This window comes from Nannobrachium achirus, assembly GCF_963921795.1.
Source record: "Nannobrachium achirus genome assembly, chromosome: 13".
NCBI classification, from domain to species: Eukaryota; Metazoa; Chordata; class Actinopteri; order Myctophiformes; family Myctophidae; genus Nannobrachium; species Nannobrachium achirus.
The window spans coordinates 64,563,326-64,589,753 of record NC_137833.1 but is presented as its reverse complement, the minus strand read 5'-3'; the positions used below and the strand labels follow the sequence as shown (position 1 = coordinate 64,589,753).

Below are 26,428 nucleotides of genomic sequence, written 5' to 3'. Positions count from 1 at the left end.
TGTCATAATCGTGACAGCCCTAGTGGTTAGATCAGGTTACTGCGTTCAGACTGAGAAACATCTTTAGAAGTCACATTTGAATCAGAACTGAAACCACCTCTGGAATGTGGCTCAAGTCAGCATTTGTAAAGAAAGCGGATTCCACGTGATGTGGTTCCATCTGTATTTAGACAAGTCAGATTCCAATCTGCATGTGGTACAGATTTGATTCCGGCTGGATTTGGCTGCCAGTGTAAATGGGGAAATATACGAACGTATACTGTATCTGGTAGGAATGGGACGATATGAAAATGTCATATCATGATGATTGTGACAAAAGAAGTAAGCCATTTACCATGAGAGGGAGTGGGTTGTTGGCTGATTTACCACTGATTCAGGGCTGAAACAGTGGTAAATCAGCCAACAACCCACAACCCTCGAATGGTAAATGGTAAATACGTCCTACTTTGTCATTCTAGTATTGCATACAATAGAAGCAAAAATAGCAATAGCAAGCTCTAGATCGGCTATTTGTGCTTCTTTTAAATTGGAATACTGAATTATTTTTTGTTATTTCTTCATTGGAATCCTGAAATGTAACATTTTGATTTAATTTCAAACGCATTTAGTTATGGTATATACTCATGTTAACTTTATGAACCTAAATACAAATACATTGGACATAACATAACAAAATACATTTTAATACCTACTATACTAGTCATTAAGCTACTAATATAGACTGAAGGAATTAAAGCAGGTCATGTTTGGAATTATAACAGCTGAAATCAATAATATATTTAGTATTCCAGTATTAACCTGCAGGCCGCATTAATTGAAGGTGAGGGCCTCATGTGGACCCCGGGCCGCCAGTTGCCCATGTATGGTATAAATGAAAGAAAACACAGTTGTAACTCGTAGGGTTATTTAGTTACAATCAACTGCAACACAACAGTGGGCGGGGTCCATGAGCCAACTCAAGGTTGTTGACTGATTTACCACTGTTTTAAGCCAATCAGAATCCAGTATCTGAACATGTGACCGCAAAAAGTGGTAGAAATCTTGATTTGTGATAATCAAAATCCATTATCCTGGGGCGGAACATTTGCCAAAAAATAACAGATCTACAAGCTCTCAACGTTTTGCGTTGCGACACGTTGTGAGCTTGTAGATCGGCTATTTTTTAGCAAAGACATTTGATAGATAGTGGAAAAAAGACTGTATCAAGTACGTACCTTTTACCAATTCTAGAGGGTTTAAGTGGTATCGGATATGCAGCTCTGCAAATAAAAGGTGAACTGTGCATGACGGAGGACAATATCACGATATATTAAATCTCCACGGTACAATTATCGTGAGTGTTTTTTTATCACGATAAACGATAATATCGCTTATCGTCCCATCCCTAATATCTGGTAATAATGATACATAACCAATACCTCTGTCCCTATCACTCTGTCTGTCTGTCTGTCTGTCTGTCTCCATCAGGGTGTGGTTCATGAGGAAACTGTTGATCTTCCTCTTCTCAAAACGCACAGAGAGAAACAGTGAGTTTCATATTTAACCATTTTAGCCCTTTTTTTACTTTATTGTGCGTTGAGCTGTCACGATTATGACATTTTACATGACGATTAATTGTCACCCAAAAATTAACGATTTAATTGTGTTTTTGTCGTTGACAATTACATTTCTGTTTGGCTTTTAGGCTTTGAAGTTGCACATGGTAGATATGACACGTAACCTCTAAATATACAAAGAAAGAAACACATTTGACAACTTTATACTTAAAAAATAACATCCACATGCCACTATTTCTGAAAATGTTTGAAAATGTATGAACATTTTTTTCAACATTCACGATTATGACAAAATAATCGCGATTATGTCAAATAATTGCGATTAGACGATTATGTAATAATTGTGACAGCCCTAATTGTGCGACGAATAGCTAAACATCGCCGATCTAAAAGCTACAGCATGTCACATTACAACCTATTTTTTCCACTGATATACTTTGTGGACAGATTCTACATGGAGTCATGTGTTGATATTGTGTTTCAGATGACAAGCTAGAAGACCTGAAAGTCACCAAAAGAAAGATAGTAAGTGTCACATAAAATGTGAAAACGTGTGTTTTATATAGCGCCTTCATGCAAAGTACTTTACAATATACATCAGGGGTTTTCAACCTTTTCAAGCCGCGACCCCCAAAATAATCATATTTGGACTGGGGACCCCCACCCTGCACAAGCATGGTATTGTAGGAGTTGGCATTACATTTAGTTTGACTCGATCTATTATTCCATTGAAAATAGATGGTTTTACGCAGGTTTTAGCCTAAACAACCACTCGGATATCTAAATTTCATGTTCTGTCTGTCTCTAATTCCATGCTCACAAGCTTGTCAGCTTGTAGATCTGCTATTTTCACAATTTCTGCCTCTACTCTAATATTTGACAATGTTACCAGTGTCTGACCAGAGGTACTAAAAAGGTCTTTAAAGTCTTTAAATTGAATTTATGACATCGGTCAGGGGTTCCCAAACATTTTTGTCTCAGGGCACCCCATAAATATTGTTTTAATCTGAGGCACCCCTACATAATTTTCATTCCCAGCACCTTATATTTATAGCATAATCGTCATTTTCGGGAGGAAACCTTGTATGTCCAAAATCGTTTTGTATTTATCATCTATAAAAGTACTAAAACAACGCCTCGCATCGCATTTTGTGCTTGTAGATCGGCTGTTTTCACGACGTTTTGTGCGACAGTCTTGTATGATGAAGCAGGGCGAAAGACATGAGGAGACACAAGGTTTCTGCACGTCGTGGCCGACAGTGACGATATTTTAGTGATAATGTTGCGAGGAAAACGTTGAAACAATAGCCATTTTGGTTAGAACTGACTAGTACTAATAACTTTGTACTTCAAGTTTAAAATGATACTAAATATTTTTTAATAAGTGTCCAAACTAATTCCAAATATTATCAAATGATCTCACGGCACCCCTGGACTGCCGTCACGGCACCCCAGGGTGCCCCGTCACCCACTTTGAAAACCCCTGGAATAGGTGTCCAGCTGTTACAGTCTTGACGTGCCTATAACCATACAGGTGTTTCTATAGCTTGTAAAGAAACAATGGGGCTTACACAAAAGTGTGACAAATTCCCCAATAGGGGTTCTTCTGACGGCATCCACCCTTTCCTGTATGGGGCAAATGTTTTCATTTGAACTACTTAAGAAAATGCCTGCATCTGGTGCATTTTTGAAGTGAGAATCCTTCCTTCCTTCCATCCATCCATTGTACTGTCTGTCTATCACCAAAATGTGGAATGCCCTGACACATTCCATTAACTCTCAAATACCTGGAACGCGCCCGAGTCGCGTTAGATTTGAACCACTTTAACCATTATTTTATGCTTTAACTATTGAAAAATAGCAGATATACAAGCTCACAGCGCGGCACCGAGTGCCGCGCTGCGAGCTTGTAGATCTGCTATTTTTGAAAAATCGTGAAAATGTGTGCAAGTCTTTGAATATTTCAATAATTGTAGGCCTAAATGGGTTAAAGGTGGCTGGTTTCTTTCAGAACTGGTCTGAAAATAAAAACCTCTATCAGGAGACCACTATAAGGAGACCACAGTGTTTAAAATAAAAACATCTATCAGGAGACCACTATAAGGAGACCACAGTGTTTGCATTTGTTGCTAACATGTAAGGTGTTACATGCTATGTTGATGAATTGAATACATAGGACCACAATGGAAAGTGGACCCAGGACATTTTTGTGTTATCCTTCTATAGCTTTAATGTCTAACTGTGCGAGCTCGGGCTTGTGTGCGATGTCATTCTTTTTTTTTTTTTCTTTTTTTTTTTTTGCTATTGGTTGCGACCGTTAGGTTGCAGTTACTATCAAAATCTCCACCGGCTGTCTGTCTGTCTGTCTGTCAGTCTGTCCGTCACACATCATGTCACACTTTTGCCCTACTCATATCTCTGCCACCGTTGCCCCTTTCCATGGCAAACTTTGCACACACACACTCCTTGGCTGCCAAACCACAACCTCCACCCCTCATTTCTCACATGGCCCTCTTCTTCTTGCAAAACACATTACGGCCGCCGCCGTACCGTACCGCACATTCGCAGTACATCGTGTCGCCCGCCTCGGTAACATGCAATCGTATCGATTCGATATGAAACATCAGTAGCAGACATGTTTTGTTGTGTTTGATTACTAGTTCGTAGTGCTCCTATTCTGCCTGTTTCTTTGGTTAGCAAGTAACAAGCAACAGGCTAGCCGCTAGTAGCCAGCCACATAACAACACTGCGTCATCTGCGTTGCTACTGTTGTGATTGGTCAGGCAGTGAACCAATCGCAGAAGACGCCCATCCCAGAAACTGCTTTGGAGGGAAGCGTGAAACAAAATGTCAATTCAGACTGAGTGTCAGGCTAGAACATATATACAGTTGGAGGGGGTACTGCATTGTGTAAACAGAGCTATGTCGCATTGTGACATTTTATATATTTACAGGGTACAAATGGCAGCATTATTTTTTTCTCAACATAAATTTAAAGGTAGCAGCTCTGTTTCATACTGTATGTGCAGTAGGTCTAGATGTTTCATACTGTATGTGCAGTAGGTCTAGATGTTTCATACTGTATGTGCAGTAGGTCTAGATGTTTCATACTGTATGTGCAGTAGGTCTATGTGCAGTAGGTCTAGATGTTTCATACTGTATGTGCAGTAGGTTTAGATGTTTCATACTGTATGTGCAGTAGGTCTAGATGTTTCATACTGTATGTGCAGTAGGTCTATGTGCAGTAGGTCTAGATGTTTCATACTGTATGTGGAGTAGGTCTAGATGTTTCATACTGTATGTGCAGTAGGTCTAGATGTTTCATACTGTATGTGCAGTAGGTCTAGATGTCAATCCATGGTTTGTAGTCCATAGGGTGGTTGTGTTTCTAGCCTTCTTTTGTCGCAACAGTTCACCCATCTTGCTGCTGTGTTCACACATTGTTGTATTTCTCCCAGTAGGTATGGGAGTTTTTCATCATTGGTCAAGTTTTCAAATTCACTTCGGGTGTGTGTAATCTGTGGGAAGTATGTGTCTCTGATGTCTTGGTATAGTGGGCAGGTGGTTAGAAAGTGTAGCTCTGTTTCTACCACATTTTGTGTGCAGTGGGTGCATAGCCTATCTTCCCTTGGGAGCGGGGTCTGTCTGTGTCGGCCTTTCTCTATTGCAAGGCTGTGTTCGCTGAGTCTGTACCTAGTCAAGGCTTTCCTAAGTTTTGGGTCGTTTACTGTGCTCAGATATTCTGCTAATGTATTTTCTCTTTTTAGTGCCAGATAGCATTCCATTTTGCTTTGGCTTTGGGTTGTCTCTTTCCAGTATGTTAGGTAGCTTTCTTTTTGTTTTCTTATAATCTGGTTTGGTCCAGAGTGTTTTCCGTTTGGTAGTTGGGCCTCTGTTTGTGCCTGGGCCAGCTGAATGAGGGGGCAACCCTGTATGTTTTCACTATGGTTGAGGGCTATGTTTAGGGATGGGTACCGAAATTCGGTACCGGGACAGAACCGATAAGGACATGACGGTTCCTGGGTACCCAAAAAGAATATTTACTTTCGGTACTGCTTATCGGTTTCTAGACGCACCATAAAAAAAAGATGTGCTATCCGTTCAAAAAAAGGCTTCATGATTACATTTATATATCCTTTGACTATCTGTCAGGACCTGTCCCCGGTTCCCGAGGCTAAACTAATGTGAGTTACGTTACAACTTGTATTCCTCCAAACACACACAGACACACAAGCACACACACAATCGGGGGACGCGTTGCCACTGACTGGCAGCGGTAGCGATGCTAGCAACGTTAGCAGTCCAGCCACCAGAAGGCTACAGCTGAGCCACAGAGAGACGTGAGTTGGAGACGAAACATTTATGACAGCGTGGGATTCATCTGAAAGACTGTACGGCAACAGCGCTTGTGTGAATGCGGACTCCCGTGCGACACTGCATGTCTGCGAGTCCGACTGCGTCTCTCACTCGCTCGCTCGTCGAGTTGTGTTCTTTTGTCAAATCTAAGCTGGCAAATCTAACACTTCCGGTAGCCGATCTCTTCAGAATAAGATATGTTGCGCTAGCAGCAATAAGACTTCCAGATTTCTTAAGGCATTAAGACTTCCAGACGGTGGTCGACTTCTTAATCTCTTCAGAATAAGAGTATCCCAAAAGACATTGAAATATGATTTAATTTGCTTGATTCATTAAAACTGTAAATTAAACATTAAAATTAAATTAAAAAAAATATGTTTTTGTGTAAAAACCAAACCATTTTGGAACCGAAATAGGAACCGTTAGGAACCGGAACCGATAAGCAGAACCGGAACCGGAACCGGAATCGTAAAAATCCAAACGATACCCATCCCTAGCTATGTTATGGAGCGTGTCTGGGTTGCTTTCTTTAAGGTGATTATTGAATGTAAGTGCTCTCTGTCAAGGCCCACATATGTGAGAATGTGTGCAGGAGGTCAAGGTGCTGCGGTAATCCTTCTTTGGTGGGAGACAGTAACACCAGATCACCTGCGAATAGTAGACATTTGACTTCTGTGTCTGCTAGAGGGATGCCTGGTGTTTCATCAACATGGATCCCTTTTAGCACCACCATCAGGGTGATTTTTTCAAACACATGTTTGGACACCTCTTCTACAGGATCTGTCCCATTTCCCATAATCCCTCCGTATTGGCTACCGTTGCCTTCTTAAGTTTGTGTATGCAACCTGATGGTTGCTTATCTCCCAATTTAGGGAGTCTTACTGGTAGTCATGGTTGCCAGTTCCCACTTGATGTCATGTGGGAGTTCAGTCTGCTTCAGGCCATAATGAATAACTGATAACAACGTTCTTCTGGGTGAAGATGTCCATAAGGCATGCTCAGCCAGCAGTTGGTCTCTGTGTCAAACACTCTGACGTTGTTGTCCTGGTGCCCATAGCCCCTAAATACAAACATCTTTGTCCCGATGATGGTGGCAGAGGGACCTGATGTAACAGGTGGTGGAGTTCCTCTGGTGTTAATTAAAGACCAGACCATTGTGGTGGTGTCCAACTTGCACATGTCGTTAGTGTCCCCAGTCAGCTGGGTGCGTCCTCCATACACATACATGACCTTTTCCAGGACACAGGCTGAGTGGAGGCTCCTTGCTCCTGGAGATGACCCAGAAATATCGGGTTTGAACCAGCTGTGGGTGTCGACTTCAAAGGCATAAAGCACATTGCAGTAAGGTTCCCCTCCAAAGATGTAGACAGTCTCTTCTACCAGCACAGCTGTGTGGCCCCAGCGCCTGGAGGGAACCTCAATGGGACTTTGTCCTCTTCCATTTGTCACTGGGGGCAACTTCCTCCAACGCAAAGACACTGTGTTGAAGATGTGGACTTCAATCTGATCCCTATTGTCTTGGAAGTTGTATCCTCCAAATGAGTACAGCTTGTGTCCGACCACCACAGCAGCGTGGTGGGAATTCCTAGGTCCTCCTTTCAGATGTATCGTCCAGTGAATCATTTCACACAGCAGCAACACCTTGAATCAGCAAGTAATTTACAGGATATGTTGTTAAACAGCTTAATTAGTTGGAACACGTTGTTGAATGACACTTTGTTAATTGGACTATTACTTTTAAAGGACAGATACATTGGTTGTGATGACTATGCTGTGATGTCATTGCGTGATGACGTAATTATGTAAAGTATCGAATGGAATATCCATCCATCCATCCACCCATCCATCCTCATGTCAAGTCCCCTTAATTCTGGGTCCTGTACTTGCCCTTGGTATTTGAAATCACAACATCCACTTTCACTGTTTCTCAAAGTAGTAGATACCACTAAAAGCTGCTGTTGCAGCAATGTGTCCTGTTTACGGTCATGTCTGTGTGACATGAAGCGCTGCATGTCTGACAATGTCAGTGTTGTTCAATCACGTTAAGGTCTCTAGTATTCATGGTGTCATTAGTTAGCAGTAATTTAAACACATGAACCCTAGCGTCCCTATTCTGGGGTGAACATCTGGTCAAAAATAGCCAAACTACTCTCTCAACGCGTCACAATGCGGCACATTGTGAGCTTGCAGATCAGCTATATTCAAACAAAGAGATTTAATTTAGAGGGTAAAAAAGGAGCAGCCCTAGTATAGAGCCCTGGTGGATCCCAGTCAACTAAGTATAGAGGGGGGTGCCCGCTGGCCTGGTGGTCAACGCGCATACCACATACTAGGCTATGATGCCTGCTGGCGTCGCCGGTTCGATTCCCGATCCGGACGACCTTTGCCGCGTGTCATTCCCCATCTCTCTCCCCATGTCCTGTCAGTCTACTATCCTATCAAATAAAGGCATAAAAAGCCCAAAAACAAATCTTTAAAAAAAAAATAATAATAAGTATAGAGGGTTTAAGTGTCTAAACTGCTGTCGTGACTACGTCCACACACAATGTGAATATTATGCAGAGTTGAAGTGATTTAACCCATGAAGACCTGAGGCAGATTCTAGCGTGTCGGGTCGAGGTCGGGCACTCCACGCCGCGGCGGGGAACACGTGTGCCGAATTTGAAGCCGGTGGGACGAACAGTTCTCGAGATACGCGGATTACATACTCACAGGGATTTCTCGGATTTATTGTAAGATGACGATGAGAAAATGTCACTTTTCCCGGTGCATTTGCTGTATTCTTGACTTTCCGGATTATGAGCATTATTTGTAAGCAGAGGTGTCAGTCATATTGTGGTTCAGAAGGATTCCGTCGGGGGTCTTCAACTTCGTGTTAACGTGTTGTTGTTTTTTTTAATTCTAAACTTGACCTTTCACTTTGTTACACTTATATTGTTAACCTATATTTGCCGAAAGTAGCCTATCTACAAGTAGATCGGCTATTTTGGGCTAAAGTTCTTCTCAGAATTGGGATGCGAGGGTTCAAGTTGTTAATTTTAAAATAATTATCCTATCACACAAAGATCTGGCGGCCCCCCCTGTAGTAACTCTGAGGACCCCCTAGGGGTCCCGGACCCCCTGTTGAAGACCCCTGGTCTGGGGCCTCCAGGGTGGAACTGACGTTGTGTGGTCTGTGTTTCCAGCTGGAGGAGGTGATGGAGACGGAGACGTACAAGAACGCCAAGCTCATCCTGGAGCGATTTGACCCCGAAGCCAAGAAGAAAGCTGTGAGTCTGTCTGTCTGTCTGTCTGTAGGGCTGTCACAATTATTATTATTAAATTTTTCATAATCGTCATAATCATTTCCATGTTGAAAAATGTTCATAGGCCTATATATATATTTTTTTAAAGACAAAAACAGTGGAAATAGCAGATCTACAAGCTCACAACTCTGTATCCACTATTAACACATAGGATGCCATCGTAGGGTTAATGGAACTCACCGGGGCGCGTGTGCGCGCGATGTGCGTGCGGGCCTCGGCCTGTGTGACGGCCGCGGGTTTGATCGTTAACGTTGCAATGATAATAATCCATCAGCGTGGCTTTATAAGCGAAAATGTAAACAACCCGCCGCCATTTTCCATTCACTTAGAATGGAGGCTCACTGAAGGGGATCTTCGCAGGGCTGCTTGTGCGTCATGCGAACGTGCAGCGTGCGTGTTGCGTAACGGCCGCTAAGCGGTATGGGTAATGTAGTGTTTTTGCTAATCTGGCGATAAAATAGTAATTATATTGATTATTATGTATTGGTAGAAACGCCAGGAACGCCAATTTTGATATAAATACATTTCCAGACGTCTTTTTGGCTATTTTCGCAGCCTATGTGTTACGTATAAAGTTGTCAAATATGTCAGTAATTTCTTTGTATATTTAGGTTATGTGTCATGTCTGCCATGTGCAACTTCAAAGCCTACAAGCCAAAAAGAAATGTAATTGTCAACGACAAAAACAATTAAATCGTTAATCGCAATTATTTGAGTGACAATTAATCCTCATGTAAATTGTCATAATCGTGACAGCCCTATTTGTCTCTCTCTGTCTGTCTGTCTGTTAGCTGAATGAAGCTGTCTGTTTATCTGCTCATGCGTTTGTAGGGATGGGACGATAAGCGATATTATAGTTTATCGTGATAAAAAAACACTCATGTTAATCGTATGGTGGAGATTTAATCTATTGCGTTATCGTCCTCCGTCATGCGCTAGGATCAATTCACCTTTTATTTGCCGAGCTGCATATTGGTACCATTTAAACCCTCTATTGGTAAAACGTACTTATAAAATACGTACTTGATAGTATTTGTTTCACTCTCTACCAATAGTCGGAGGCCTTAGGGTTTTTTCGTGCTAATCAGTCTAAAAGCGCCAAATTTTGCACAGATGTAGCCCAGTGCTTGCTCTTATGATTTAGCTAGGGCGCCCGAGTCGGCGACCTTCGGGGTCGCCACAGCGGCCAAATCAAGTTGGGCTCCCATCGACTTTCTATACAGGAGGAACATATTTAAATAGGATGTGAGGGGTCTAATAGGCCCTATGCACAGCAGCCATTTTGGAGAGAAGTTGGATGGTCTTCTCACTTCCTTCAAAGGTGTTACCAATGATACTAATGAAGGCTCTGTTCCATTTCATGTTGCACAGTGGTTCTCAAACCTTTTACACCTGCATTTGGTTCCATTTGAACACTTAGAGTAACACCTTTTAAGGGGTCATTTGAAACCCCCAAGGAAGCACGAGGGTCCCTGGGCCACACTTTGAGACCCCCTGGTGTAGCAGAGTGTTTCTAGTGAGCCAACATGCACAATATCAGTACCCTGACTCTGTTTGAGCAGAATGGAACAGAGCCTTCATTAGTATTATGGTAACACCTCTGAAGGAAGTGAGAAGACCATCCAACTTCTAGCTAAAATGGCTTCTATGCATAGGGGTTTGTCATTATGCTGAATCCAATGCAAGCATTTGTTTTGCACAAAAAAAAACATTCCTTGAGCGAGAAACGGCCCCAGAAAATGCCCAAAAAACTGTGAAAAGTGATGACTCATCACTTTCCATCACTTTTCATCACTATTTATTTTAGCCCAAGGAATGTTTTTTGTGCAAAACAAATGCTTGCAATGGATGGGGCTGTGGCGACCCTGAAGGTCGCAAACTCGGCGCCCTAGCTAAATCATTAGAGCATGCCCTGGGCTACATCTGTGCAAAATGTGGCGCTTTTAGACTGATTAGCGCGAAATTACCATTCCATCTCCCTAAGGCCCCCGACTTGTCTTTGCCAAACAAATTGCCGATCTACATTGCGACACGTTGTGAGCTTGTAGATCTGCTATTTTTTGGCAAATGTTCCGCCCCAGAATAATGGATTTTGATTATCGCGATAATGTGTTTGTCTATCTGGGTATTTATTAGGATGGTAGAAAACGACCGTGACTGTGTAGTCCTTAAAGGAGTAGTTCCCCACGAAGCCTTGAATTTAATAGGCAAAGTTTCAGTCAAGGACCTTTGTCAGATAATCACTTCACCTCTCACTTCACACTAGGTGTTTTTCTTATTTTTTTTATTTAGGAGCTGGAGGCCACACCGCAGCGTCCTCAGATGACCCCTCGTCCAGGACAAGGTACACAGTACACAGATATAACATCACATTTATGGATGGGGACCACAATCATTATTATCGTTAATAATTAGGGCTGTCACGGGAAGTCCTTGCCAGAATCGCACAAACAACTGCCGCCCCGGCAAAACTTAAAGTGATAGTTTTCACTATTTTTTACATAAAGCTGTGTGAAATACTTGCCATTAAAATAGTGCTTACAAATGTATTAATTGATTACCAGAGTCCTGTGGTCAGAGTTCTGGTCAGTTTTAGATGAATATAAAGTAGTTCCGGTGATTTGGCAGGGGCTCATGGCCCAATCATTAAAAATAGATGAATCCACAAAACTAGCGTCATTTGTATTGTTGACCTATTTCTACCAAATAGACCAACTTTCGTTCAAGTTTGACCCCTCTGTCACATGGTACTATTTTTTGTGTCCAGTATCAATACGCCACTGCAACGTATTTCCCCCAAAAGAGGTACTTTGCAGTCAGCTGATCAGAACGAAACCTCGTTCTATATGGTAGAAATAGGCCAACAATACAAATGACGCCAGTTTTGTGGATTCATTTCAATGATTGGGCCACGCCAAATGGCCCCCACCCCATTGGAACTACTTAATATTCATTAGAAACTGACCAGAACTCTGACCACAGGACTCTGGTAATCAATTAATACATTTGTAACCACTATTTTAATGGCAAGTATTTCACACAGCTTTATATAAAAAATCACACTCGTGTGAACTGAGCGGTGGTGTGTGTGTGTGTGTGTGTGTGTGTGTGTGTGTGTGTGTGTGTGTGTGTGTGTGTGTGTGTGTGTGTGTGTGTGTGTGTGTGTGTGTGTGTGTGTGTGTGTGTGTGTGTGTGTGTGTGTGTGTGTGTGTGTGTGTGTGCCCCCTGTGTGTGTGTGTGTGTGTGTGTGTGTGTGTGTGTGTGTGCCCCCTGTGTGTGTGTGTGTGTGTGTGTGTGTGTGTGTGTGTGTGTGTGTGTGTGTGTGTGTGTGTGTGTGTGTGTGTGTGTGTGCCCCCTGTGTGTGTGTGTGTGTGTGTGTGTGTGTGTGTGTGTGTGCCCCCTGTGTGTGTGTGTGTGTGTGTGTGTGTGTGTGTGTGTGTGTGTGTGTGTGTGCCCCCTGTGTGTGTTTGTGTGTGAGTGTGCCTGGCCTATGCCTGGCCTATCCTGAACAACAGCGCCCCTCCCTTAACATGTGTGGTCAGAAAAGGTTACTGCAGGCTACATACCCGGAGACAGACAGACAAACAGACAAACAGATAGACAGACCCACACACACGGCCACGTATAGGAGCGTTGTGACCACCGCTCAAAAATAGCTGAACTACCACTTTAAGCCCATATGGATAGACACAAATATCAGTCTGGCCTCAAAGGTGAGACTACTGCGATCACTTGTCATCTCAATCTTCCTTCATGCTTGTGAAACATGGACCCTTACATTGGAGCTGCAGGAGAGAATACAGAGCATGAAGACTCATGGGTATCTACACCAGGGCTGCCCAAAAGGTAGATCGTGATCTACCGGTAGATCACAAAGGCTGTGCAGGTAGATCACATGACATGCCCTAAAAATATATCATTAAAATGCAAAGACACATATCTATCTATAAATGCGAGAAGTCTCTGCGTGCGTGCGTGTCTGCGTGTCTGTCTGTAATCCGCGTATCTCGAGAACCGTTCGTCCCACCGGCTTCAGATTCGACCATCCTGCAAGGCAGCGTACAAGGTGGCAGCAGACGTGGGAGGCAATGAGAGCTGCCGAGGACAGAGAAGGATGGAGAGAGCTGGTCAGCAGATCATCTGTGGTGCCTCAACGACCCCCTGGGGTCACGGGATAGACGAGAGAGTCACGATTATGACATTTTGCATGACGATTAATTGTCACCCAAATAATTGCGATTAATAATTTAATAGTGTATTTGTCGTTGACAATTACATTTCTGTTTGGCTTTTAGGCTTTGAAGTTGCACATGGCAGATATGACACATAACCTAAATATACAAAGAAATGAAGGACATATTTGACAACTTTATTCTTTAAAAATAACATTGATAGTGGGAATAGCAGATCTACAAGCTCACAACGTGTCGCATCGTGATGCGTTGTGAGCTTGTAGATCTGCTATTTCCACTACTTTTTGAAAGTGTTTGTAACTATATTAACATTTCCCAACATGGAAACGATTATGGCGATTATGCAAAAAAATTGTGGTTACCTCAAATAATTGCGATTAGAGGATTATGTAATAAATGTGACAGCCCTATTAATAATGATACAAAACATATCTGTATGTTGGTCTGTTGAGTGAGAAAATAATGTTAACATTTAGTGAAACATCACATTTTATCAATATTTCATTAAAAATGCAATATCAGTATCTATGTCAAAATAATTCAAATATTTCACCATTATTGACAGATATATACAGGCCAAAGGTCTACATTTACAACATGTAGACTTTCAAGAACTTGAACATAGCAGATCTACAAGTTTCTTAATGTAATGTATACTGAAAGGTCTGTGTTTTCACAGAACAGTAATTTAAAGGTGATACACCATGCATTTAAAAAGTATTTATGTCATATTGTTTATGTCCCAAAAACGTTTTTCAAAAGGTTTGAGGCTAAATTACCACTCCTGAATAGAGAGCCTCTCATTTTTGAATGGCTCTCATTTTGGCTCGCATTTTCAGCTGCAGTACCACCTTTGGCCTGAACTGCGCCACCCCCCTAAAATCCTTTTGACCCGTGGGATGCTTTTAACCTCCACCTTCCCAAAACCAGAGAAAGACACAACGGTCTGAAATGGGACTGTGTGAGGATAGAAGGTGCTAGTGGGACCCCAAAAAAAAGGTTTTAAAATAGGAAAAGTGAATTTTCATGGTGTATCACCTTTACATCCTCTCTCTCTCCTCTGGTCAGAGATTCGCCACAGAGGGGCGCCAATGAGACCTTCACCCATGATGACCCCTCAGCCTGGGGGAAGACCCCCCATGGGACCAGGAGGCACGCCTACTGGTAAGACACACACACACACACACACACACACACACACACACACACACACACACACACACTACGGCATTCACCGTATATTCGAATATCAAAGTCACTATTCGACGTTGTTCACCGAAGTCGAATATTCGCTTATTTTTATTTTTGTATTGTTTTCTCTTTAGAAAATATATAGTTTATAAAGCTTGGCTAGATAGGAAGTCATAAGAATGAGTTGTCAATGCCCCTGGTGGATGAATTTGTTAATGCTCTATACCAGGGGTTTTCAAACATGTTTAGGCCGTGACCCCCAAAATAAACATATTTGAACTGGGGACCCCCACCCTGACAAGCACTTGGAATTGTAGGTATTACATTTAATGTGACTCGGTTCCGCAGATAAATATTGTGAAAATAGCAGATCTACATGTTCACAACGCCTCGCCTCTTGCTGACTTAATATTTGACAGTTTCGCCAGTCCTGTCGAATATTCGACTATTCGAATACTTTGAGGTTGAATAATTTGAATACTAAAAATCACTATTCGTGAATGCCCTAACACGCACGCACGCACGCACGCACGCACGCACGCACGCACGCACGCACACACACACACACACACACACACACACACACACACACACACACACACACACACACACACACACACACACACACACACACACACACACAGAGAGAGACACAGACACACACATGCATTTTGATAGTAGATATTGTTTCACTCTTCACAGACCAATTTTTGTCAATTTAAAAATGTATATATTTCAAAAGATTTACAAAAGAATATAATAATTCCCATGAACAAATAAAATAGCAGATCAGAAATGGCAGATCTACAAGCTCAGCTTCGCGCTGTGTTGTGAGCTTATAGATCTGCTAGTTTGACCCGAAGTATCTTCTAAATCCTTCTAAGGTTTTTTTTATAAAACCTATGTTTCTATGTCAGTGGTGCTCAAACGTTTTCAGGTCATCTCAAAATATTTAGTTCCAGGGACCCCCAGAAGCAAAATTTGAGATACAAATGTTCCCTTTAAAAAAAATATATATATACAGTATATTGATTTGCACACATTTTCCAGATTTTTTCCAAAATAGCAGATCTACAAGCTCGCAGCGCGGCACTCTGTTCCGCGTTGTGAGCTTGTATATCTGCTATTTTTCAATAGCTTAAGTATGAATTAATTCCAGGCCTAAATGGGTTAAACAGAGATAATCCAACGTGGTCAGGTCTCACTTGGACTGCCTGGCTGTTTGTCTCTCTCTGTCCCTCTAGTCTCTGTCTCTCTAGTCTCTGTCTCTCTAGTCTCTGTCTCTCTTGTCTCTGTCCCTCTAGTCTCTGTCTCTCTAGTCTCTGTCCCTCTAGTCTCTGTCTCTCTAGTCTCTGTCTCTCTAGTCTCTGTCTCTCTAGTCTCTGTCTCTCTAGTCTCTGTCTCTCTAGTCTCTGTCTCTCTAGTCTCTGTCCCTCTAGTCTCTGTCTCTCTAGTCTCTGTCTCTCTAGTCTCTGTCTCTGTCTCTCTAGTCTCTGTCTCTCTCTAGTCTCTGTCTCTCTCTAGTCTCTGTCTCTCTAGTCTCTGTCCCTCTAGTCTCTGTCCCTCTAGTCTCTGTCTCTCTAGTCTCTGTCTCTCTAGTCTCTGTCCCTCTAGTCTCTGTCCCTCTAGTCTCTGTCTCTCTAGTCTCTGTCTCTCTAGTCTCTGTCTCTCTAGTCTCTGTCTCTCTCTAGTCTCTGTCTCTCTAGTCTAAGTCTCTCTAGTCTCTGTCCCTCTAGTCTCTGTCCCTCTAGTCTCTGTCTCTCTAGTCTCTGTCTCTCTAGTCTCTGTCTCTCTAGTCTCTGTCTCTCTCTAGTCTCTGTCTCTCTAGTCTAAGTCTCTCTAGTCTCTGTCTCTCTAGTCTCTGTCTCTCTAGTCTCTGTCTCTCTAGTCTCTGTCTCTCTCTAGTCTCTGTCTCTCTAGTCTAAGTCTCTCTAGTCTCTGTCTCTCTAGTCTCTGTCTCTCTAGTCTCTGTCTCTCTAGTCTCTGTCTCTCTAGTCTCTGTCCCTCTAGTCTCTGTCTCTCTAGTCTCTGTCTCTCTAGTCTCTGTCCCTCTAGTCTCTGTCTCTCTAGTCTCTGTCCCTCTAGCTCTGTCCCTCTAGTCTCTGTCCCTCTAGTCTCTGTCCCTCTAGTCTCTGTCCCTCTAGTCTCTGTCTCTCTAGTCTCTGTCCCTCTAGTCTCTGTCTCTCTAGTCTCTGTCTCTCTAGTCTATGTCCCTCTAGTCTCTGTCTCTCTAGTCTCTGTCCCTCTAGTCTCTGTCTCTCTAGTCTCTGTCCCTCTAGTCTCTGTCTCTCTAGTCTCTGTCCCTCTAGTCTCTGTCTCTCTAGTCTCTGTCTCTCTAGTCTCTGTCTCTCTAGTCTCTGTCTCTCTAGTCTCTGTCCCTCTAGTCTCTGTCCCTCTAGTCTCTGTCTCTCTAGTCTCTGTCTCTAGTCTCTGTCCCTCTAGTCTCTGTCCCTCTAGTCTCTGTCTCTCTAGTCTCTGTCTCTCTAGTCTCTGTCTCTCTAGTCTCTGTCTCTCTAGTCTCTGTCCCTCTAGTCTCTGTCCCTCTAGTCTCTGTCCCTCTAGTCTCTGTCCCTCTAGTCTCTGTCCCTCTAGTCTCTGTCTCTCTAGTCTCTGTCTCTCTAGTCTCTGTCCCTCTAGTCTCTGTCTCTCTAGTCTCTGTCCCTCTAGTCTCTGTCTCTCTAGTCTCTGTCTCTCTAGTCTCTGTCCCTCTAGTCTCTGTCTCTCTAGTCTCTGTCTCTCTAGTCTCTGTCTCTCTAGTCTCTGTCCCTCTAGTCTCTGTCCCTCTAGTCTCTGTCCCTCTAGTCTCTGTCCCTCTAGTCTCTGTCTCTCTAGTCTCTGTCTCTAGTCTCTGTCCCTCTAGTCTCTGTCCCTCTAGTCTCTGTCTCTCTAGTCTCTGTCTCTCTAGTCTCTGTCTCTCTAGTCTCTGTCTCTCTAGTCTCTGTCCCTCTAGTCTCTGTCCCTCTAGTCTCTGTCTCTCTAGTCTCTGTCTCTCTAGTCTCTGTCTCTCTAGTCTCTGTCTCTCTAGTCTCTGTCTCTCTAGTCTCTGTCCCTCTAGTCTCTGTCCCTCTAGTCTCTGTCCCTCTAGTCTCTGTCCCTCTAGTCTCTGTCTCTCTAGTCTCTGTCTCTCTAGTCTCTGTCTCTCTAGTCTCTGTCCCTCTAGTCTCTGTCCCTCTAGTCTCTGTCCCTCTAGTCTCTGTCCCTCTAGTCTCTGTCCCTCTAGTCTCTGTCCCTCTAGTCTCTGTCTCTCTAGTCTCTGTCCCTCTAGTCTCTGTCTCTCTAGTCTCTGTCCCTCTAGTCTCTGTCTCTCTAGTCTCTGTCTCTCTAGTCTCTGTCCCTCTAGTCTCTGTCCCTCTAGTCTCTGTCTCTCTAGTCTCTGTCTCTCTAGTCTCTGTCTCTCTAGTCTCCCGGGCCGGCAATTTACGTCTCCTTATCCACGCATGTCAATCAATCCATCATTGACGTTGAGATTGACTTTTAAACTCCCGCCCTTCATTAAAACCCATTTAGGCCTAGGATTATTGAATGCTTTAACTATTGAAAAATAGCAGATATACAAGCTCACAGCGCGGCACCGAGTGCCGCGCTGCGAGCTTGTAGATCTGCTATTTTTGAAAAATCGTGAAAATTCGAATTTTGACCCGATTCTATGAGTGTCTTTTGAATCGTTCTAAGGTAAAACATCACAATAATAAACAAGATTAAATGTCAGTACATCAACAGCAATATGACAAATGCAAATGAATATCTATCTAGAAAAAACTATATAATCCGTAAAGAAAAAAAGGTTTCTAAAAAAAAACTAAAAACAAATGCTAACTAGCTTCATGTATGGTCATTGATTTTTCCAGTAGTGCTAAGGGGGTTTAGGTGGAGTCTGAAAAGGTGAGTCTTCAGTCCACGGCGAAAGCTAGCGAGTGAGTCCGTTGTTCTATGTGCGACAGGGAGTTTATTCCACAACTTGGGGGCCAGGAGGGCAAACTGTCTCGGACGAGTGGATTTTTGCCCTGGGGTTTTTAGCGAGGGTTCTGTCAACATCCCTGTGTTGGTTGATCTAAGTGCAGGGGTTGATCAGGTTTTGGAGGTATGGAGGAGCCATACCTTTGGCTGCTTTGAAGGTCAGCATCAGTGTTTTGTATTCTGTGCGGGCCGCAACCGGGAGCCAGTGGAGGCTGCGAAGATCTACAAGCTCGCAGCGCGGCACTCGGTGCCTGCTATTTTTTACTGGTTAAAGCATTCAACAATTCTAGGCCTTAATGGGTTAAATATGATGTGGCAGTGATACAAATAGGAAATCTGAGCAAAGGGCTTTTTTTTAAATCTAATAACCTGGAAGTTGATGGGGCTTTTTTATTTTTGCGGATCACGTCATTTCCTGTTTCAGTGCGACACTGAGGGTCAAATGTTGACTCATATGTTAGTGCAGTGGTTCTCAACCTTTTCAGGCCGCGACCCCCCAAATAATCATATTTTAACTGGGGACCCCCCACCCTGACGAGCACTAAGAGTTGAGGCATTACATTTTGTATAAAACGATTCTATTGTGGAAATAGTAGATCTACATTGCGTTGCGAGGCGTTGTGAGCATGTAGATCTGCTATTTTTCACAATTAAACTCAAACTCTATATTGGTTTGTGTACTATAGAGTGAGGAAACATTAAGTGAATCATCTGGGGACCCCCCAAAATAATTTGGGGACCCGCCTGGGGGTCCCGACCCACAGGTTGAGAACCACCGTGTTAGCGAAGAGAAGAACTGAAAAAAGACCTCAAACGCGTCTTTGCGCTCTGGGCTTTCAAAGAAAATACATCAAAAACACACCTTTGGCAGAGAATGAGAAGTCATTGTCTGCCAAAGAATGAGAAGTCATTGTCTGCCAAACCTGAGTTTCTTGAGTTATCGCTGAATGGTCCACTGCCAAACCCTTGCGTTTTTTTTTCATCATCATTTAACTCACGAACATGATTCACATGGTATGGAGCACAGATTATATACATAAATAGTATACAATACATAACAAACATTACAATAATATTCAAACAGACGTAGCAGAAAAGCGGGCATGACACATTATTTGAACAAGGGCAAGGCATTCTTTAGGAAAGCTCCCAATTTACATATAACTTTTGCCTTGTCGGCTTGTAGTAATAGAATCAGTTTCCACATAGATGGTTGTATAGTACTTTGGCAAGTCTGTGTATTGATAGCATCTTGTGTCAAACAGTGGGATCTTCAATAGTGGATAACTATGGCTAGGAGTGGCCTTTTTCTTTCTTTTTCCCCCTTTTTTTTAGGGATGTCCCGGATGACTTTTTTACTGACCAAGTACAAGTATGAGTAGTTAATTTGAGTGCCGATACTGAATACCGATACAGAGTACAATTAATAATACAAAACAACATCTTTAATTTTTCTCAGATGTCAGATCACTTTCTGAATTGAATTTCAACCTTTTAGTACATAAATTATTACACACCTTTAGAAACACATTGGTGAAGACATTTCTCGGTAACAATTTACTTTGCAGATGTTCCCCTTTGCAGATGTTCCCCTTACTAAAAGAAAAGATGAGTGTTAAAATGTTTTCATTTACTGCTTTCTGTCGTTTTAGTGATTTTAACGATTTTGATTTGCATGCATGCCCCCAGGTTAGACACAATAAGCCCATTCCAAAGACACACCGCAATCTTTCATGGTCAGATGTGACTTATGGGGGCTGGTGTAAATAGTACCAAAGACATTATCAGCTTATTGTGTCTAAAAAGACATATTTAGCTACTTATACGCATGCCCCCACCCACTGAAATCAAAATACTAAAATGGCTAAAACGATAGAAAGCAGTAAAGAAAACATTTTAACACTCATCTTTTCTTTTCTCTAATTACCATCTAAAATATGAACCTGTGTAAAAAAACAAAGTTGTCCTTTAAATGTCACTGCTCTGAGGATGATGTCACGGTGATGTCACATGTTTTCTTACGTCTGCAGGTATTCCTCTCTCCGCTCCAGGGGGACCCCCAGAGCGTACTGCTATGTCTGCCTCCGGCCCCCAGGGGGCAGTACACAGAACTCCCTGCTCTCCTATACCAGGAGTAGGTATGTACTGTATATAGGCGTTAAGTCAGACTGTGTGTGTGTGTGTGTGTTCCTACATACTGTTTTATGACACCTTGTATGTACGTGTGATTCACTTTGAATGTCTGTTGGCGTTGTTCCATAATCAGCTCATCGTGCCTTTTAGGGCTGTCACGGGATTGCGAGGCGTTGAGAGCTTGTAGATCTGCAATTTTTTGGCTAAAGTTCTCCTCAGAATTGAGATGCGAGGGTTCAAGTAGTTAATTTTAAAAGAAGTATCCTATCACACAAAGATTTGGCGCCCCCCCTGTAGTAACTCCTTAGGACCCCCTAGGGGTCCCGGACCCCCTGTTGAAGACCCCTGGGTTAACTACCATAATAGTATAATAACTTCATAATTGCGACCGTCAGGTCGCAGTTACTATCAAAACCTCCACCTGCTGTCAGTCTGTCAGTCAGTCAGTCTGGTAGTCAGTCACATCTGGCCCTCTTCTAGCGCCACCATGAGGCCCGTTCTTGGTCTTTGGACATTTTTGGACACTGCTCCTACAGATGTTGCCCTAAAATCACGCAAAGCAGTACACAGTATGTCTAGACTCATGTCATCAACATGGATCTGTCCCATTTAGCGCCACCATCACCATTTGCAAAACACGTTTGCGACCTGACGGTCGCTTATCTCCCGATTAGGGAGTCTTACTGGTTTACTTTGTGTGTGTGTGTGTGTGTGTGTGTGTGTGTGTGTGTGTGTGTGTGTGTGTGTGTGTGTGTGTGTGTGTGTGTGTGTGTGTGTGTGTGTGTGTGTGTGTGTGTGTGTGTGTGTGTGTGTGTGTGTGTGCGCACATGTCTCAAGGTCTGCATCCCCCAGGTCCTCCTCTCTCCAGACCCATCCTTCCTCGAGACAGAGGAGCTGTGGACCGAGTCATAGAATATCTGGTGGGAGACGGACCACAGAACAGGTACACTACCTTCTAGGGCTGTCACAATTCACCGTTTGTCAGCCTTCTGATTGGTCCCTGAGACTCCCTGACTGGCCAACCAGAAAAAACCATTCACTTTTTGCTATCGGGGGTGGAGTTTGTGCAGTGGAGAATGTTGTTTCAGGCTTTCAAAAACTGTTTGCAGTGCGGAGCACGACCTTCGTCCAGTACGGCCGCGGCAGTAGGGGGCGATCTCGCTCATCATAATGAATAAGCTTCAACAAACTAGTTCACATGGACCTTATCAATGGTCTAAGAGTCACGATTGGGTACATATATTTTAAATGGGCAGAATTACGAAAAGCCAGCCTATTATGTGAGGAGAAACATTATAGTTCTGTCCTCTTCCTACCCAAGATGCAATGCGCTTCTCTTTCTATTTCTATTCTATCTCTGATCCAGAGGATTAAACTAATTAAAACATGTATTTTCGGGGGAAAACTACTGTTTTGCTATGTAATTACTGTACCTTTTTCTTCCCTTTTTATTAATATCACGTAGATGTGTTTTTTTTGGTACTTTATATAGCTGTAATGAGGCTATGAAGAAAAAAAAAATCCCATCCACTACCACTATAAAAGAATCTGCAAAGAGGATTCTGTCCCACTGGGATTAAACAAATTAAAACATATATTTTCGGGTAAACCCCCTGTTTTGCAATGTAACTACTGTACCTTTGTCTTCCCTTTTTATTAATATCACCTAGATGTTTTTCCTTTGGTACTTTATATAGCTGTAATGAGGCTATAAAAAAATAAAAAATCCCATTCACTGCCACTATAAAAACAATCTGCCCAGGGTCAAATGTCCCATCATAGTAACAGGGCAGAATGTGGCGGGATTTGCAAAAGGGAGAATTATGACATTTTACATGACAATTAATTGTCACTCAAATAATTGCGATTAACGATTTAATTGTGTATTCGTTGTTGACAATTACATTTCTGTTTGGCTTTTAGGCTTTGAAGTTGACTTCAAATAACTTCACATAACTTAAATATACAAGATATTACTGACACATTTGACAATTTTCTACTTAAAAAAGAACATTGGTAGTGGAAATGGACGATCTACAAGCTCACATCTACTTTTTGAAAGTTTTTGTAACTATATTAACTTTTCTCAACATGGAAACAATTATGACGATTATGCAAAAATAATTGCGATTACCTATACATAATTATGATAAGGCGATTATTGATAATTGTGACAGCCCTAACAGGGGGCGGCATAGCTCAGGGGTAGAGAAACTGGTATTAGAGCACGAAGGGTATAAATCCCGAAGGGTTCCCAGTTCGAATCCGGGCTCCCCCTGAGTTAATGTCGAAGGGTCCTTGGGCAAGACTCTGAACCCCTAATTGCCTCCGGTGAGCAGGTTGGTGCCTTGCATGGCTTCCTCCGCCACCGGTGTATGAATGTGTGTGTGAATGGGTGAATGTAATGCACAATCTATGTAAAGCGCTTTGGATTAAAAGCGCTATATAAGTAAGCAATTTACCCCGAGTGAGAGGACATTATGCTCTGATAATGTTCTGTGTTAGGGTGTTATCGGACGAGGCGAAGCCGAGTCCGATAACACCCTAACACAGGACATTATCAGAGCATAATGTCCGACCCCGAGTGGTAAATAGCTTTTCTACCACTTTTTCCCTTATACATGAAAGAAAACACATAGTTGTAACTTGCAAGGATCTTAAGTTACAATCATTATTGCCTATAAAACTTCCGCGAGACAGCAGATAGTTCCACCAACAACATCTTCTACTCACCAACAGATGGCGCCAACTCCATACTAATCCATGCGTCTAGCTTACAGCTAAGCTAACGTCAGTTAGAAGTACCGTTCCGGCCGTAAATAGAGGCTGTTCGCTTCCAGAAAGGCATAGGTTCAGAGAAAAGGGGCTTTAAAGTTGGCGGATTGCATTGGATCCAAATAAATCGGCGACTATAGCATGCACGTTAGTGAACATAGGACCGTTGCCACGGTCATTTGTTGGTTGGGGGAAAGGTGTTCCGACTACCTCCTGAAGTCCCCGGATGTACACTGAGGCTCATTGATCTCGGACAAGTCCTCACACAACTTTGCGGCAGTAGTTCTCTCATAACCTCCGGAATTTAGCCAATCAGAATCCAGTATTTGAACACGTGACTCGAAAAAGTGGTAGAAATGCACCATTTACCATTTACCAGTATGTAGACAGGAAATAGGGAGCAAGAGACGGTGGTATCGGGACTCAAACCCTGGGGATTTTTGTGTTATCCTTATAGCATAACTTTCGTCTGTAATTCCTGTACGGTTACATTAATAACACATTCCTCTCCTCTCCTCCTCAGATATGCTCTGATATGCCAGCAGTGTTTCTCTCACAATGGAATGGCTCTGAAAGAGGAGTTTGAATATCTAGGTGAGCAGTGTTCATTTTGACAGCGAATTTGTGTTTACGTCATTAACTCATTGAATGCCCTTTTCAAGATGGCCGCCAAGTACCAGGATGCCACGTTCCTAGATTTCTAGTGCACGGATCAATTTTTAGTGCACGGATCGTGCACGCCCATGCACCATATATGCATCATATGTGTAGTACTTTTTAACAGCTTTCAAACAAAAAAATCCGCTTGGAAATCCGTTCAGGCATTCATGAGATAGAAGCCTTCAAAGTCAGACAAAACAAACACTGCCACCTTCCTAAATTTCTAGTGCACGGATCAATTCTTTGTGCACGGATCGTGCACGCCCATGCACCATATATGCATCATATGTGTAGTACTTTTTAACAGCTTTCAAACCAAAAAATCCGCTTGGAAATCCGTTCAGGCATTCATGAGATAGAAGCCTTCAAAGTCAGACAAAACAGCCATTTTTGCCATTTTGAAAGGATGTGTTTGTTCTGGGGCTAACCATGCAATTTCGCGATTGCGATCATGCCTAATACATTTCAGGCATTTTTAGATTTTTTTTTATAATTTTTTTTTTTTTTTTTTTTTTCAAAATGGCTTCCAACTCGGGAAACTCGGGCTGTGGCAGTCAATGAGTTAATAATATTCCATGTATTACATTTAGTTGGACCGGTAGGCCAGAGGGGGCGCCCCAATTTCTTTAATTTATTTAAATACAAGTTCTGAGTTCTGTGTTTACAGAATTCAGGATTAGTAGCGCCTCCTGAGAAGCTTATCAGAAACACAGCCGTAGTAGCCATTTTGGAACCGCATCCGGAACCTGTGAAGTACGTTTCATGGCAAGGCTTAGAATGGGTCTTCAACAGGGGGTCCGGCTATTGGCTATTTTCGTTTTTGTGTAGAGTATATATAAAAAAAGAGCAGACCAAGTACAGAGCCAAAGGTCAAGTATTTAGGGTTTAAGTGGTTAAATGGTGAAAATAGAAACAGAAATGTGTAAACAAACACACAAAAAAACCTATGACAATGCTGTTAAACAAGTGTATGATACTATCTATGAAATCTACCAAAAGTTTTAATCTGCAACATCATTTCATACAACATGTACTGGGGGGTCCCTGCTTCATCTCTCTCAGCTAAGGGGTCCTTGGTCTGAAAAACCTTGATGACCCCTGGGGTGGTCATGAATGTCAAAACTTAACCCATTTAGGCCTGTAATTATTCAATGCTTTAACTATTGAAAAATAGCAGATCTACAAGCTCACAGTGCGGCACCAAGTGCCACACTGCAAGCTTGTAGATCTGCTATTTTTGAAAAATCGTGAAAATGTGTGCAAACGTTTCAATATATATTTTTCAAAGCAAACTTTTGTAACCCAAATCTCTGCTTCTGGGGTGTCCCTGGAAAAACATATTTTGAGATGGGGGTCTGCGGCCAAATAAATGTAATTTTGGGGATCCTTCACATGAAAAGGTATGAGCACCACTGACATTTGACGTTTTTTTTATAGCTTGTATATCTGCTATTTTTCAATAGTTAAAGCATGGGTTAAAGCAGCGCAAGGCGTTGTGAGCTTGAAGAGGTTTGGTGTAGAGGGGAAAAAGAGCAGACTAAGTACAGAGTGAAAGGTCAAGTTTATTAGGTATTGACTGTTCAAGTGGTTAAATATCTGGAAACACAAATTGACATGAATCCAAAATACCGTACACTGACAATTGTGCTGTCAAACAATGAAACTATATGGAATCTATAAACAGGTTGTGGGGGTCCCTGCTTCATCTCTCTCTCAACTAAGGGGTCCTTGGCCTGAAAACGTTGAAGACCCCTGAGTTAAAGCATAAAATAATGGTCAAAGTGATTAAAATCTAACACGACTCGGGCACGTTCCAAGTCTTTGAGGGTTAAAAGTCCTAACTGTCATTCTCTCACTGTTTGGCAGCGTTCCGGTGTGCTTACTGCTACTTCCTGAACCCGGCCAGGAAGACCCGCCCCCAGGCCCCCGTACTTCCTGAGTTCAGCTTTGAGAGGAGGCTGAGGGCGGAGTCGCCGTCACCAAGACACGCCCCTCCGTCCGGGGCCGACACCGAGGAGAGTGCGCCCCCGTCTGGAGGTACGCAACATGCTTCGTAGGCTATGGCGAAACATATAGGTCACTTAGGACTTAATTTAATCATTTGAGTCCAAGTGAAATGTTCATACAGTAATGGTGACGCAGGCCCATCACAGATGGTTGTTTAACAGGATGGAATGGTTCTCCCTCTATAGCCCAGGCTCCCACTCCATGGAGTTCGGTCCACAGTTTCACCAGTACCCAGACCCAGCAGCAGACCCAACTTCAACACAACCCAGGTCCCCCCCCAACCCCTCCCCCTTGC

The 26,428-nt window shown here is 42.7% G+C and overlaps 1 protein-coding gene across 2 annotated transcripts in view; it reads left to right on the top strand.

Annotated features, from left to right (window-relative positions):
- Positions 1 to 26,428, top strand: part of LOC308296878 (endoplasmic reticulum junction formation protein lunapark-B-like) — a 51,411-nt gene that overhangs the window by 19,402 nt on the left and 5,581 nt on the right. Inside the window, exons 5-14 of one of the 2 annotated variants that reach the window (XM_080740229.1) lie at positions 1,468 to 1,526; positions 2,041 to 2,081; positions 9,098 to 9,181; positions 11,510 to 11,561; positions 14,479 to 14,574; positions 20,610 to 20,696; positions 21,529 to 21,634; positions 23,990 to 24,060; positions 25,993 to 26,163; positions 26,319 to 26,402. In XM_080740229.1, coding sequence (XP_080596355.1) covers positions 1,468 to 1,526; positions 2,041 to 2,081; positions 9,098 to 9,181; positions 11,510 to 11,561; positions 14,479 to 14,574; positions 20,610 to 20,696; positions 21,529 to 21,634; positions 23,990 to 24,060; positions 25,993 to 26,163; positions 26,319 to 26,402 — 851 coding nt within the window. Of the gene's footprint in view, positions 1 to 1,467; positions 1,527 to 2,040; positions 2,082 to 9,097; positions 9,182 to 11,509; positions 11,562 to 14,478; positions 14,575 to 20,588; positions 20,697 to 21,528; positions 21,635 to 23,989; positions 24,061 to 25,992; positions 26,164 to 26,318; positions 26,403 to 26,428 lie in introns of both variants that reach the window. The other variant, XM_080740228.1, reaches the window with a different exon arrangement.